The sequence below is a fragment of the Budorcas taxicolor genome, chromosome 9, assembly GCF_023091745.1.
Source record: "Budorcas taxicolor isolate Tak-1 chromosome 9, Takin1.1, whole genome shotgun sequence".
Lineage (NCBI taxonomy): Eukaryota > Metazoa > Chordata > Mammalia > Artiodactyla > Bovidae > Budorcas > Budorcas taxicolor.
The window spans coordinates 23,568,307-23,581,302 of NC_068918.1; the positions used below are offsets into that span (position 1 = coordinate 23,568,307).

Sequence of the window (12,996 nt, forward strand, 5' to 3'; positions counted from 1 at the left end):
AAAACAGTTTCCGATATATTCCAGGGTCCTGGTAGAGATTGAAAACGTGGCCATGTGACATCAGGTGACTGCAGCTAGAAATGTCAAGTCATCTAAGTGGCAAGGTGAGCTTGCACAGCAGCCACTGATCGTATGATAGAAATGAGACTTACAGGATGGGGCCTGAGAAAGTCTAGAAGACACAAGTAAATTTCATAAAAGGAGTTCAGATTCCCGTGTCACTACCCTCTGTTGCCTCGGTGAGTCTCTATCAGTCCACACCCATGGCCTCATGGGATGTTCTCTGTGACCAAGTGGTAGAGGAGGAAAAATTCCGAGTCTGTTTTAAAGGTATCTTGACTCAGTATGTTGGTAGAGGTGCAAATGGCCTGCTTTTGCACTATATCCCGTTCACAGGTATCTCTGAGAGACGGTGGTGAGGAGAAACTCTCACAGTTCTCAGAGCAGCAAGTAGGTACTTGGTGTATGGAGGGAGAACTACCCTGACATAAGGATCTTTGCTTGTGCAGTGGAGAATTACTTGGCTGATACATCAGGGGCCTAGAATGAGCAAGATTATAATATTTAATGTAAAGAGATTTGAGGAAAAGGCAAAAAAATATCTAAAGGAGTAGAAATAAATGTGCACATCTTTCTGCCTCACATTAGTGTCTGCCAGAGAGCATCTATCACTGAGGAGGCTCTTAAAACCAGGTAGACAGGATTCTCCTCAGGCAATGTCAGCCGGCTTCTATTCTGGACACCTCAATGCTAGTGAAACGATCCCGTACACATAGTAGCCTTGCTAGGAATAGAGATCATTGGTAGTTGGTGCATGTGTGATCAGTCACGTGTGACTCTTTGGAACCCCCTGGGCTGTAGCCTGCCATGGGGTTGCCCAGGCAAGAATACTGGAATGGGTTACCATTTCCTCCTCCAGGGGATTTTCTCAATCCAGTGATCAAACCCATATCTCATTTCTCCTGCATTGGCAGGTGGATTCTTTACCACGGCACCACCTAAGAAGCCCCACTAGAAATCATATGTGGCCCTAATAGCATTGACTCCTTCTCACCAAACTGACATAACTACTGCTTCTGCAGAAGTTCTGCCTCATCAGCAGCAAAAGACCAGTATTAAGCCCTGGGAAGAGAATCAGTCCTCAAGGACACAGCCGGGCACTTCGTGGAGTTTGTTACATCAGATCTCCCCCTACACCTCATGCCACAAAGGAGGCAACTGTTCATCGTTACACGAAGCACCTCCTGTTCTGGATATGTACTTGGCTTCCTTGCTCACACTATATCTTTCAGGATTATTATCTGAGAGCTAGGGTTAGTCTGGGGACAACATCCTGCATGGTTGAGAGTTATCTTATAGAATGCGGCGCATGCATTGAATCAGTGACCAATATATGATGCTATGTGCCCAAACAGCTAAAATATAGGAGGTCTGGAACCCAAGAAGGCGGGGTAGGAATGGTTTCTCTCACCAAGATACCCAGTAACAAAAAATGTTGCAGAATTTGTGCTTCTCCTTCCCATGTCCTCAGGTTCTATTAGATTATAGGTCTTCAGTTCAGTTCAGTTCAGTTGCTCAGTCATGTCCGACTCTTTGCGACCCCGTGAATTGCAGCACGCCAGGCCTCCCTGTCCATCACCATCTCCCAGAGTTCATTCAGATTCACGTTCATCGAGTCAGTGATGCCATCCGGCCATCTCATCCTCGGTCGTCCCCTTCTGCTCCTGCCCCCAATGCCTCCCAGCATCAGAGTCTTTTCCAATGAGTCAACTCTTCGCGTGAGGTGGCCAAAGTACTGGAGTTTCAGCTTTAGCATCATTCCTTCCAAAGAAATCCGAGAGCTGATCTCCTTCAGAATGGACTGGTTGGATCTCCTTGCAGTCCAAGGGACTCTCAAGAGTCTTCTCCAACACCACAGGTCAAAAGCATCAATTCTTCAGCGCCCAGCCTTCTTCACAGACCAACTCTCACATCCATACATGACCACTGGAAAATCCATACCCTTGACTAGACGGACCTTAGTCAGCAAAGTAATGTCTCTGTTTTGAATATGCTATCTAGGTTGGTCATAACTTTTCTTCCAAGGAGTAAGCATCTTTTAATTTCATGGCTGCAGTCACCATCTGCAGTGATTTTGGAGCCCCCAAAATAAAGTCTGACACTGTTTCTACTGTTTCCCCATCTATTTGCCATGAAGTGATGGGACCGGATGCCATGATCTTCGTTTTCTGAATGTTGAGCTTTAAGCCAACTATTTCACTCTCCTCTTTCACTTTCATCAAGAGGCTTTTTAGTTCCTCTTCCCTTTCTGCCATAAGGGTGGTGTCATCTGCATATCTGAGGTGATTGATATTTCTCCTGGCAATCTTGATTCCAGCTTGTGCTTCTTCCAGTCCAGCGTTTCTCATGATGTGCTCTGCATATAAGTTAAATAAGCAGGGTGACAATATACAGCCTTGACACACTCCTTTTCCTATTTGGAACCAGTCTGTTGTTCCATGTCTAGTTCTAACTGTTTCTTCCTGACCTGCATACAAGTTTCTCAAGAGGCAGGTCAGGGGGTCTGGTATTCCCATCTCTTAAAGAATTTTCCACAGTTTGTTGTGATCCACACAGTCAAAGGCTCTGGCATAGTCAATAAAGCAGAAATAGATGCTTGTCTGGAACTCTCTTGCCTTTTTGATGATCCAGCAGATGTTGGCAATTTGACCTCTGGTTCCTCTGCCTTTTCTAAAACCAGCTTGAACATCTGGAAGTTCACGGTTCACATATTGTTGAAGCCTGGCTTGGAGAATTTTGAGCATTATTTTACTAGCGTGTGAGATGAGTGCAGTTGTGTGGTAGTTTGACCATTGTTTGGCATTACCTTTCTTTGCGATTGGAATGAAAACTGACCTTTTCCAGTCCTGTGGCCACTGCTGAGTTTTCCAAATTTGCTGGCATATTGAGTGAAGCACTTTCACAGCATCATCTTTCAGGATTTGAAATAGCTCAACTGGAATTCCAGTCAAAGGTTTTCTTCCAAGGAGCAAGTGTCTTTTAATTTCTTGGCTGAAGTCACCATCTGCAGTGATTTTGGAGTCCAAGAAAATAAAGTCTGTCACTGTTTCCATTGTTTCCCCATCCATTTGCCATGAAGCGATGGGACCAGATGCCATGATCTTAGTTTTCTGAATGTTGAATTTTAAGCCAGGTTTTTTACTGTCCTCTTTCACCTTCATCAAGAGGTTCTTTAGTTCCTCTTTGCTTTCTGCCATAAGAGTGTGTCATTTGCAAAATTGTGACAACCTAAGCCCAACATGAACAAGGCTAAACACCTTAAGGATGAAGGCCTGGGTCTCCCTACCAAGCAAGTAACTTAGACCAGCAAAAGTGCTTGCTAAGGGTAAAAAAAATCTAAAATGAATGGTGGAGAAGGGGCCTGATGAATGTATTATGGCCTTCGGACCGGTTGCAGCGAGAGACATCTGTTTGCTATGCTAACTCTCTTGCCTTAACTCCTTTTGAAAATTAATTAGCAGTTAGTCATGACTTAAAGAATTGGTGAGAAAATGGTTGTTACATAGGGCAAAAAGAATAGCTCTGAAAGGTGTAAGTTGTAGACTACAGCATATGTTTTGGGTGTCCCATGCCATTTCCTTTTATTTCAGCTGCAGACATGCTGGACAGCTCCTCCACAGCCCCTAGAACCCCTCAAGTGCCTGCTGCACGTCTTCCTAATAGCTCTCTCCAAAGCCCCAGGAGCCAAACTCATACCGAATGACCAGGTACAATGAGCAGTTAATTCTTCTGGGAGCCACCCTCAACCACTGAATGAAGGGAAATAGTGGATAAATGTCAGCCTTTTGTCCTTGGGAGGGAAAATTCTGACATGCTTTCTACACGGTTCCTCAGAGTCCTTAGTGGGATTAGGTCCCAACTGATCAGAATGGTAGTCAGATCAATAATGTATCCTCTAATGCTTTTCCTTCTTACTGTCAGTTTCTCTGGCTCCCATAATCACCTACCAAGTAAATGACCTGGTTCAGTCTCTGCTTTCAGAGAAACTCAAATGACGCAGACTGATAAGTCTGTTAGCTGCTGATCATGATGTTTATAGAAAAAGTTGACTTTGTTAATAAAGGAAAAACTAATGATATTTTTTGGTGGCTGAAGTAAAGGCAATTAAAATTCAGAAATATGGACTTCCCTGGTGGTCCAGTGGCTAAGACTCTGTGCTCCCAAGGCAGGGGCCTGTGGTTTGATCCCTGGTCAGTGAACTAGATCCCACATTCTCCGAGTTCTCATGCTGCAGCTAAAGACCCCATGGGCCTCAACTAGGACCTGCCAAAGCCAGATCAACAATTTTTAAAAGTAAAATAAAATTCAGAAATAGCTATGAACTGTTTATTAAACAAGCCTTCCCTTGTGGCTCAGAAGGTACAGGATCCGCCTGCAATACAGGTGACCTGGGTTCGATCTCTAGGTTGGGAAGATCCCCTGGAGGAGGGCATAGCTATGCTGTCTAGTATTCTTGCCTGGAGAATTCCGTGGATAAAGGAGCCTGGCGGGCTATAGTCCAGGGGGTCTCAAAGAGTTGTACACTTACGTAAATAAGTTCATTTGTACCATTTTTTTAGATTTCACATATGACATATATTTGTCTTTGACTTACTTCACATAATACAATAATCTCCGGGTTCATCCATGTTCCTATAAATGGCACTATTTCATTCTTTTTCATGACTAGCTAATAGTCCATTGTATGTAATATTCCACTCCAACCCTCAATTAAATTCTTAACTTTACATACTGCTGCCTGGGATTAATCTAGGTTTTCTGGAGCCTGAGGTATATATGATTTGGAAAACTTTAGACAAAAATACAAAAAAAAAAACACCCGTTGTTATTACAAATGTTTACTAAATTTTTTAACCATGTTATAACTCATGAGAACTTTTCCTGGACAGAATCATCCGAGCCTGAGTAGCTTCATCATCGATTGATCTTTACAGCTACCACCACCACTTATTTCTTCCCTCTCCCACCATTTCTAACAGTGTAGAAAGAGTTGAGGGGATTTGCAACCCTCTGAGACATCATTGCAAATACAAATCATATTGGTACATCAGTGTATGGAAATATTAGCATAAGAAATGTCTAGTTAAGAGTCTACCAGAACAGAGATTCTTTGATAAATAACTTTCAGTTCAGTTCAGTTCAGTCGCTCAGTCGTGTCTGACTCTTTGCAACGCCATGAATCTCAGCACGCCAGGCCTCCCTGTCCATCACCAACTCCCGGAGTTCACTCAGACTCACGTCCATTGAGTCAGGGATGCCATCCAGCCATCTCATCCTTGGTCGTCCCCCCTCTCCTGCCGCCAATCCCTCCCAGCATCAGAGGCTTTTCCAATGAATCAACTCTTCGCATGAGGTGGCCAAAGTACTGGAGTTTCAGCTTTAGCATCATTCCTTCCAAAGAAATCCCAGGGCTGATCTCCTTCAGAATGGACTGGTTGGATCTCCTTGCAGTCCAAGGGACTCTCAAGAGTCTTCTTCAACACCACTGTTCAAAAGCATCAATTCTTTGGCGCTCTGCCTTCCTCACAGTCCAACTCTCACATCCATACATGACCACAGGAAAAACCATAGCCTTGACTAGACGGACCTTAGTCGGCAAAGTAGTGTCTCTGCTTTTGAATATACTATCTAGGTTGGTCATAACTTTTCTTCCAAGGAGTAAGGGTCTTTTAATTTCATGGCTGCAGTCACCATCTGCAGTGATTTTGGAGCCCAACAAAATAAAGTCTGACACTGTTTCCACTGTTTCCCCATCTACTTGCCATGAAGTGATGGGACCGGGTGCCCTGATCTTTGTTTTCTGAATGTTGAGCTTTAAGCCAATTTTGTCACTCTCCACTTTCACTTTCATCAAGAGGCTTTTTAGTTCCTCTTCACTTTCTGCCATAAGGGTGGTGTCATCTGCATATCTGAGGTTATTGATATTTCTCCTGGCAATCTTGATTCCAGCTTGTGCTTCTTCCAGTCCAGCGTTTCTCATGATGTGCTCTGCATATAAGTTAAACAAGCGGCTGCGACCGGCGCACTAAGCGCAGGCGGCTGCGACCAGCACACTAAGCGCGGCCGAGAGGAGCTACCCGCCGTCGGAGGTCAGGGGCAGCAGCCAAGAGTGCCAGGAGCTACCCCGCGTCTGAGGTCAGGGGCGGCGGCCGGGAGGAGCAACCCCATGTCCAAGGAGCGGTGGCTGTGCGGGCGCAGGAGAGCCTAGAGGAGCTATCCCACGTTGAAAGTCAGGAAGGGTGGCAGGAGGAGATACCCCTCATCCAAGGTAAGGAGCAGCAGCTGTGCTTTGCTGGAGCAGCTGTGAAGAGATACCCCACGCCCAAGGTAAGAGAAACCCAAGTAAGATGGTAGGTGTTGCAAGAGGGCATCAGAGGGCAGACACACTGAAACCACACTCACAGAAAACTAGTCAGTCTAATCACACTAGGACCACAGCCTTGTCTAACTCAACAAAACTAAGCCATGCCCGCAGGGCAACCCAAGATGGGCGGGTCATGGTGGAGAGGTCTGACAGAATGTCGTCCACTGGAGAAGGGAATGGCAAACCACTTCAGTATTCTTGTCTTGAGAACCCCATGAACAGTATGAAAAGGCAAAATAATAGGATACTAAATAACTTTAAATTACTGTAAACAAGAGTACTGCATTTCAGACTCTTTTGTTGACCATGATGGCTACTCCATTTCTCTAAGGGATTCCTGCCCACAGTAGCAGATATAATAGTCATCTGAGTTAAATTCACCCATTCCAGTCCATTTTAGTTTGCTGATTCCTAGAATGTCGACATTTACTCTTGCCATCTCCTGTCTGACCACTTCCAATTTGCTTTGATTCATGGACCTAACATTCCAGGTTCCTACGCAATACTGCTCTTTACAGTATTGGACCTTGCTTCTATCACCAGTCACATCCACAACTGGGTATTGTTTTTGCTTTGGCTCCATTCCTTCATTCTTTCTGGAGTTATTTCTCCACTGATCTCCAGTAGGATATTGGTCACCTACCGACCTGGGGAGTTCCTCTTTCAGTATCCTATCATTTTGCCTTTTCATACTGTTCATGGGGTTCTCAAGGCAAGAATACTGAAGTGGCTTGCCATTCCCTTCTCCAGTGGATCACATTCTGTCAGTGAAAAAGTTGGCTTAAAGCTCAACATTCAGAAAACTAAGATCATGGCATCTGGTCCCATCACTTCATGGCAAATAGATGGGGAAACAGTGGAAACAGTGTCAGACTATTTTTTGGAGGGGGGCTCCAAAATCACTGCAGATGGTGATTACAGCCATGAAATTAAAAGAATCTTATTCCTTGGAAGGAAAGTTATGGCCAACCTAGACAGCATATTGAAAAGCAGAGACATTACTTTGTCAACAAAGGTCCGTCTAGTCAAAGCTATGGTTTTTCCAGTGGTCATGTATGGACGTGAGAGTTGGACTGTGAAGAAAGCTGAGTGCCGAAGAACTGATGCTTTTGAACTGTGGTGTTGGAGAAGACTCTTGAGAGTCCCTTGGACTGCAAGGAGATCCAAGCAGTCCATTCTGAAGGAGATCAGCCCTGGGATTTCTTTGGAGGGAATGATGCTAAAGCTGAAACTCCAGTACTTTGGCCACTTCATGCGAAGAGCTGACTCATTGGAAAAAACTCTGATGCTGGGAGGGATTGGGGGCAGGAGGAGAGGGGGACAAGATGGCTGGATGGCATCACCGACTCAATGGACTTGAGTTTGGGTGAACTCCAGGAGTTGGTGATGGACAGGGAGGCCTGGCATGCTGCGATTCATGGGGTCACAAAGAGTCGGACACGACTGAGCAACTGAACTGAACTGAAACCAGAGAGAGCTGGGGTTTAAAACATCTAGGTAATAATTCTAGCTTTAAGTGGCTTTTAAAATCTGCACAACTCAAACTTTCTGATGTTTAATATGTGTGAAACAAGACCTCGTACTTGAAGTTCTGTCCCAGCTTTCATCTCACATGCTAGTAAATTAATGCTTAAAATTCTCCAAGCCGGGCTTCAGCAATATGTGAACCGTGAACTTCCAGATGTTCAAGCTGGTTTTAGAAAAGGCAGAGGAACCAGAGATAAATTGCCAACATCCGCTAGATCATCGAAAAAGCAAGAGAGTTCCAGAAAAACATCTATTTCTGCTTTATTGACTATGCCAAAGCCTTTGTGTGGATCACAACAAACTGTGGAAAATTCTTCAAGAGATGGGAATACCAGACCACCTGACCTGCCTCTTGAGAAACCTCTATGCAGGTCAGGAAACAACAGTTAGAACTGGACATGGAACAACAGACTAGTTCCAAATTGGGAAAGGAGTACGTCAAAGCTGTATATTTTCACTCTGCTTTTTTAACTTATTATGCAGAGTACATCATGAGAAACACTGGGATGGATGAGGCACAAACTGGAATCAAGATTGCCGGGAGAAATATCAATAACATCAGATATGCAGATGACACCACTCTTACGGCAGAAAGTGAAGAACTAAAGAGCCTCTTGATGAAAGTGAAAGAGGAGAGTGAAAAAGCTGGCTTAAAGCTCAACATTCAGAAAACTAAGACCATGGCATCCAGTCCCATGACTTTCATGCAAATAGAAGGGGTAACAGTGGAAACAGTGTCAGACTTTATTTTTTTGGCTCCAAAATCACTCAGATGGTGATTGCAGCCATGAAATTAAAAGACACTTACTCCTTGAAAGGAACGTTATGACCAACCTAGACAGCATATTAAAAAGCAAAGATATTACTTTGCCAACAAAGGTCCGTCTAGTCAAGGCTATGGTTTTTCCAGTGGTCATGTATGGATGTGAGAGCTGGACTATAAAGAAAGCCTAGGGCAGAAGAATTGATGCTTTTTTTACTGTGGTGTTGGATAAGACTTTTGAGAGTCCTTTGGACTGCAAGGAGATCCAAGCGGTCCATCCTAAAGGAGATCAATACTGCGTGTTCATTGAAAGCCTGATATTGAAGCTGAAATTCCAATACTTTGGCTACCTGATGCAAAGAACTGACTCATTGGAAAAGATCCTGATACTGGGGAAGATTGAAGGCAGGAGGAGAAGAGGACGACAGAGGATGAGATGGCTGAATGGCATCACTGACTTGATGGACATGAGTTTAGGTAAACTCCGGGAGTTGGTGATGGAAAAGGGAGGCCTGGCTTGCTGCAGCCCATGGGATTGCAAAGAGTCGGACATGACTGAGCGACTGAACTGAACTGAGCACAAAGACTAAGTTGCATAGTAAAGAGAAATTACATGTTATAACAGGAGGGGATTCAGTCTGGCAAAACTGCATGAGAATAGATTTTTTCAATAGGTAGAATTCTGTATTTTAAAAATTTGTGTTAAGAATGCCCTAAAACGACTGATTTACTTCAACACAGGACATACTTAAAAAAAATTTTTTTTTGATCTGCAGGAGTAGAGATGTTAGGAGATAATTAGTAGGAAATGGTATATTTAGTGGGCTTCCCTGGTGGCTTAGTGGTAAAGAATCCGCCTGCCAATGCAGGAGAGGTGGGTTCTATCCCTGGGTTCCAAAGATCCCCTGGAGAAGGAAATGGCAACCTACTCCAGTATTCTTGCTTGGGAAATCCCTTGGACAGAAGAGGATTACAGTCCATAGAGTCGCAAAAAAGTCCGTCAGGACTGCGTGATTAAACGACAACAACACATTTGGTAAGGTGAAATGCACAAGTAAGGAACACTTTGGCCCAGCCTCAAGTCCTTAAGGAGCTGACGTCTTGTTCCAGCTTTTGTTTTTCTCTTTACTTGCAGCCAAGTAGATTTCATATATAACTGTCTGGAGCTCCATTAGACTGGGGAAGAGCAGTGATGCAATGCTATACCAATTGATGAGGTGTGTCCTCTCCACTCATAGACATTAGGTGTTGAACGAAGGCCAGTGCCTCGCACGTAGGTCAGCCTAAGACACTGTAACAATCACATTGGTGTGAATTCGGAAGCACAGGTCTGGGTCGGGGGTACTGGATTTCCTACGACTTCATCATGCACGTCTCTGGTGCTGAGGCCACGGTTGGGAGCGACCTGGCTGTGAGTTTGCCGCTCTTCTTGGGGAAGAGCCACTTGGGCCCAGGGCACGCGATGATGCACGTGGAAAGGCTGGGTAAGTCTGCACGCGTTAGGCACACCGAAGGTCACCACGGCCCCGTCTTCGGCCCGGGCGGCACACGGGACCTACCTCCGGCCGGCGGCAGCTGGGACGGGGTGGAGATCGGCCCCAGCTGCCGGGGAGACCTTGGCTGCGGGCCCGGCGAAAGGCGCCCGCACCTGCTGCGGGGCTGGGGGGCCCGCGGCGGCGCGGGGCGGAGCTCGGCTGCGGGGAAGTGACGTCGCCGCCCCGCGCGCTCCGCGGGCCGCGCGCCCTGGTAACGGCGGCTCCGCGGCTCCCGCGGCCTCCTCCTTGTCCCCGCCTCCCCCCGCAGCAGCCCGCCCGGCCCCTCCTCCCTCCGCAAGCCCCGCGGCGGCCGTCTCGCTGGGCCCCGGGTCCCGGTGGGAGCGGAGCCTGCGGGGCCACGCTGCCCGCGTCGCTCCCGCCTGGCGCGAGCTGAAGAGCAGGCGAGAGCGGATCGGGCCCCGTCGGGCCGCCTCCGGAGCCGGGCATCTGCCCCGCGCCCGAGTCGCCCGCGGCTTCGGGCCGGCGGGGCCGCCCCCGTCCCTGGACGGCGGTGACCCGGAGATCGCGCGCGGGTGGGTGCGGGCGGCCGCGGCCGGCAGGCGCGGCCGGGTGTCGGGTCCGGAAGCGGCCGCCCGGGCTCCTGCGTCCCAGGAGGCGCGGCTCGGCGGGCCGCCCCCCGAGTGCGGGCACCCGCGCCCCGGCCGGGGTCTGCCGGGAAGATGGCGACCCCGGGCATGAGCTGGCAGCAGCACTATTACGGCGGCTCGGCGGCCAAATTCGTCCCCTCGCCGGCCGCCGGGCAGCAGGCGGGGCACTGCATGGACTACAGCCAGGACCTGCACCTGAAAATGAGCAAGAAGATCGCCCAGCTCACCAAGGTATGGGCGCGGCCGCGGGTGGGCAAGGCGGAGACCCCGTGCGCGCAGCGCGGGGCCCACCTGCCCGCCTGGGAGGCTGCGCGCCCCGCGCCTGGGGCGAGTTGTAAGGGGGCTGTTCTGGAAACCACGGCCAGAGACTTAGCTCCTAGAACCGTTCAAACTTCGGTGCAATGCCGGTGATGTTAATGTAAGCTAAACTAAACCCGACGGCACGGGTGGGTTTCTGGGGCTTTGCACCCTGCTATCCTGGGATAAGCCAGCACGGAACAAATTAAGATCTCCTTCTTTAACTGCAGAATGAGAAACCACTTTACTTTTGCTCTCGTGCATGTGCCAAGGCTCCACGAGGCTTTACACTACTGTACTGTATGAAGCACAGTACCGTATTTACCCAACATGACCTCGAGTCTTCGAAATTCGTCAGAATCTTTTATTGGTTACGTCGTTAAGGGGGGAACAAACCTGAGCGATGTAGGAGGGGGAAACATACCTTGCGTGTCGTTTTCGGGATTTAATGAGTCATGCTTTATACCGGTAGAAAGTCAAAGCTTTTTAGATGCATCATGTGTCTGCATTGAGTTAAATGGTTCAGTTTATCAGAAGATAGTTTTCAAAAAGCAAATACGCCGGGTAGATTTGGCCAATTGTAGTTTAGGGTCGTCCTTGGCTGGTGAGTTTTTTCCTAGTTGAGTAAAGGTTGATAATGAAGAACGTTGGTTTCTGTGGAGCAGAAGCAGTTTAGATTAATTACATTGCTCTGTTTAGATCTCATGATAAGTTTTTCAGTGTCCATCAGGTGAGAAGTGATCCCTATCCGTGGTTTCTGGAAGCTAGTAGAAGTGATGGACCTCAGTTTAGTGTTTAAGCGGAGTTGGCTAACCACTTGTTAGGAGCGTTGATATGTGAAGAGATGCCGGCATGGTGGGGTTTGCTGCTAGAAAATCTCTAAAGTCTGATTCAACTCCAAAATTCTCATTATATAATTCCATTACTAGGTGGCACTTTTGAGAGGGTGAAGACAGTTGAAAGAGAGGGAAGGAAGGAAATGGAAGTTAAAATGGATGACAATAAGGTAAAAATATTTTGGTGAAGAAATGTGATTGAGAGTAGAAAGAAAAATAATGGAAAGGACTAAAGTATGAGAGATCAAATGGAGGAGCGGAGGGAAAGGTTCAACTGCCTAATCGTAAAACTCACCCACGAAAAGAGCAAGGCAGCATCTGGGGAAGTTTTGTTTGTTGGTGTTTGGTTTTTGTTTTATGTCAGCACCATTTCAGAGGTTGCTGTGTGTCCAGTTTTTACTGTTTTCTCTTGTAACTGAGGGTTCCCAGATTCAGAAAAGGAAACGCCCAGGAAGGAAAAAGTAGTATTCCATCAGGGCATTTACACATTTGGGAGCTAAAAGCTAGGCTTCCTGAAATCATGTTTGGTCTTTAGAATACTTCCGGTCCAGATACATACATACTTCTTTATTCCGATTTTCTTATTGTGTGTGCAAAACAGCCATTATTTTTATTTTAGATTGTAACTGTCTGGGGCCCTGCTGTAAGTCATAGAAACATTCAGGAAGTTGATAGCGGAACTGTGTGCAGTTTAACAAGAGAAGTTTCTTTTCTCTCTAGCAAACTACTTTTCTTTCTACTTAAGCTTTTTAAATTTCCTGTTCTTTTATCAGGAAAACAAAAAAATCACAACTGTGAAAGGTGGAAGTATTAATAGAAGTTCTTTGCACTCCCCACCTCAGCTCTAACAAAGAAGGAGGCTGCCCGCTGCCCGTGTCCACAGCACTGCTTGAGTGCTACATCTGATCTTTCCTGAGTGTTACAGGGACTCTCTGATTTAGTGTTTACAGTTACAGTCTCTAAACACTCAGGCCACCCTCTCTGCTCTGGGCCTCAGACATTTAAT

General features: G+C 46.8%; 1 protein-coding gene across 1 annotated transcript in view; it reads left to right on the top strand.

Moving 5' to 3' along the window:
- The first annotated feature begins 10,929 nt into the window (after positions 1 to 10,929).
- The window catches only part of FAM184A (family with sequence similarity 184 member A), a 125,610-nt gene continuing 123,543 nt past the window's right edge, over positions 10,930 to 12,996 (top strand). Inside the window, exon 1 of the mRNA XM_052645669.1 lies at positions 10,930 to 11,088. Within this exon, the coding sequence (XP_052501629.1) occupies positions 10,930 to 11,088 (159 nt within the window). The remainder of the gene's footprint in view (positions 11,089 to 12,996) is intronic.